At 44.1% G+C, this 2500-nt stretch overlaps 1 protein-coding gene across 2 annotated transcripts in view; it reads right to left on the reverse strand.

Annotated features, from left to right (window-relative positions):
• The window catches only part of hectd2 (HECT domain containing 2), a 39280-nt gene that overhangs the window by 1527 nt on the left and 35253 nt on the right, over positions 1-2500 (reverse strand). For both annotated transcript variants that reach the window (XM_035173155.2, XM_035173154.2), the window contains exons 20-22: positions 1566-1681; positions 733-876; positions 1-537 (exon numbers count right to left, since the gene is read on the reverse strand). The exon at positions 1-537 is cut by the window's left edge and continues 1527 nt beyond it. In XM_035173155.2, coding sequence (XP_035029046.1) covers positions 417-537; positions 733-876; positions 1566-1681 — 381 coding nt within the window. In that variant the 3' untranslated portion in view covers positions 1-416. The remainder of the gene's footprint in view (positions 538-732; positions 877-1565; positions 1682-2500) is intronic.

Here is a 2500-nt window from a genome sequence, read left to right on the forward strand (position 1 = left end):
CCTTCATCTCTCACTTCCTGTCCCATCACTTCAGAGTTAAATTCATTCATCTGAAAACTCGTTGATTCTTCTTCTGAATGTTGTTACTGAGTCAGAGACAATAATATGAACATTGATAATAACTAAGAACACAGAGGAAGTTACCGTCGCTGCGTCGTTCAGAGGAATTAAATATTGGAACAATTCATTTATTTGACCCGTAAGTACGATTTTCTACTGATTCATTAAACTGAAAACTTCTATTGTTCTATTTCTTCATCTGATCGAACTGACTCTGTTTGTTTTTCTTCTGTTCGTCACATCCCAACTGCATCCCTCTCTGATCCGCCGTGTGTGTGTGTGTGTGTGTGTGTGTGTGTGTGTGTCTGTGTGTGTGTCTGTCTGTGTGTGTGTGTCTGTCTGTGTGTGTCTGTGTGTCACTCCAGGCCGAAGCCCTCGGCGTTGGAGATGGCGATGGTGAGTTTGTGTTTCAGCTCCTTTCTGGTGCGGTACGCCGGCAGACAGATCTGGTTGAAGCAGGTGTGAGAGATCGGCAGCCTGAGGAGACAGAGAGAAAACAGAGGAGTCGTGAAAATCACACGATGACTCAGCAGTTTTCATCAAACAGCCACAACATACGTGTTGTGGCTGTTTGATGTAAAACAACATGTGACGCCAGAATCCTGCAGCCGCTTCTCGACTCTCTGGACCGAGAGCTGGATTAAACTCTGGGCTCCGTGTTTCAGAACCTACCAGTCGATCGGGACGTCGATCTTGGAGATCTTGAAGTTGAGGTCGGCCATTCCTCCGACAGGAACGCGGTCACTTCCTGTGGCGAAGTGCAGGAGCTTCTTCTGCAGCTCGAGAGGGAACGACAGGACCACGTCCCAGAAGCACCTGGGGCAACACACACACACACACACACAATGAAACAATCTGACGTTGCCGTGGTAACAGATATATTTAGCAACTGATTTATAACAACTGACAAAAATTACAGACAAAATAATCAAATAAGAACCAAGTCATTATGAATAAAGTGATGTAATAACACAGATTTCTCAGATAAAATAAAATATTCTCGACAATGGGAGAATATGAAAAGAGAACGAAGCTATTAGTTCTCATAATGAGACTAAACAATTAAACTTGACTAACCTCAGTGGTTTGTCTTTCTGATCACAAATACACACACTCACACACACACACACACACACACACACACACACACACACACACACACACACACACACACACACAAAGCTCTGAGGTTGTGTAACAGGCCTGCAGCTGCTTGTCGTCAGCTGTCAGCACCGTGCAGAGTTACATTATACTATTGGAGACTGGTGTGTGTGTGTGTGCGTGTGTGCGTGCATGTGTGTGTGTGCAGACCATTATTCAATCATCACTGACTCTCAATTGAAAATAAAAAACAACAACTGTGAATTTTATATGAAACAACACGAGTCCTTCAGATGGAAACTGTCGTCAGCAGGAAACAGAAACAGCATCACAACCACAGGACTGAGACGTGTGACAGAAGATGTCCACTTCCTGTTGACAGCAGCGAGCTGGCGGCGTCTTACCGAACCGTGGCGTCCGTCTTGTTGTATCCTTCATACTGAGCAGCTTTCTGCAGCGCGCTCATGTCGAGGTCCGGGCTGCCGCACACCAGCATCTCCACCTCCTCCGGCCGCAGCAGCTGCACAGACAAAGACACACAACTCAGGAAACACAACTCAGGAAACACAACTCAGAAAACACACTTCAGAAAACACAACTCAGAAATAACACAACTCAGAAATAACACAACTCAGAAAACACACCTCAGAAATAACACAACTCAGAAATAACACAACTCAGAAAACACACTTCAGAAAACACACCTCAGAAAACACAACTCAGAAATAACACATCTCAGAAAACACACAACTCGGAAAACACAACTCAGAAAACACACCTCAGAAAACACACACCTCAGAAAACACACAACTCAGAAAACACACAACTCAGAAAACACACAACTCAGAAAACACACACCTCAGAAAACACACAGCTCAGAAAACACACACTCGGAAAACACACAACTCAGAAAACACACAACTCAGAAAACACACAACTCAGAAAACACACAACTCAGAAAACACACAACTCAGAAAACACACAGCTCAGAAAACACAACACAGAAAACACACAACTCAGAACTCATGAAACTGAAAGGTCAGCCACGAGGACGCTGCACTAAAACACAACACTGGCCTTTCTGCAGAATTTACACAACAATAATTTGTGTTTAGAGAACGTAAAATCAGGAATAGAAACAGGAAGTGGTGCAGCTGATAACACAACTGGGTCAGGAAGTCGTGGGGGGGGGGGGCAGTGAATGTTATGAAAAAGTGAAATTACATCATTTACTTTCTGATGAAGTGTGACATTGTCGGGAGGATGTTACAGTACATTCATTATTTCTGTCTGCACTGACACAAACACACTCACACACACACACACACACACGCACACG

Source organism: Hippoglossus stenolepis, chromosome 12, assembly GCF_022539355.2.
Source record: "Hippoglossus stenolepis isolate QCI-W04-F060 chromosome 12, HSTE1.2, whole genome shotgun sequence".
Classification (NCBI taxonomy): domain Eukaryota; kingdom Metazoa; phylum Chordata; class Actinopteri; order Pleuronectiformes; family Pleuronectidae; genus Hippoglossus; species Hippoglossus stenolepis.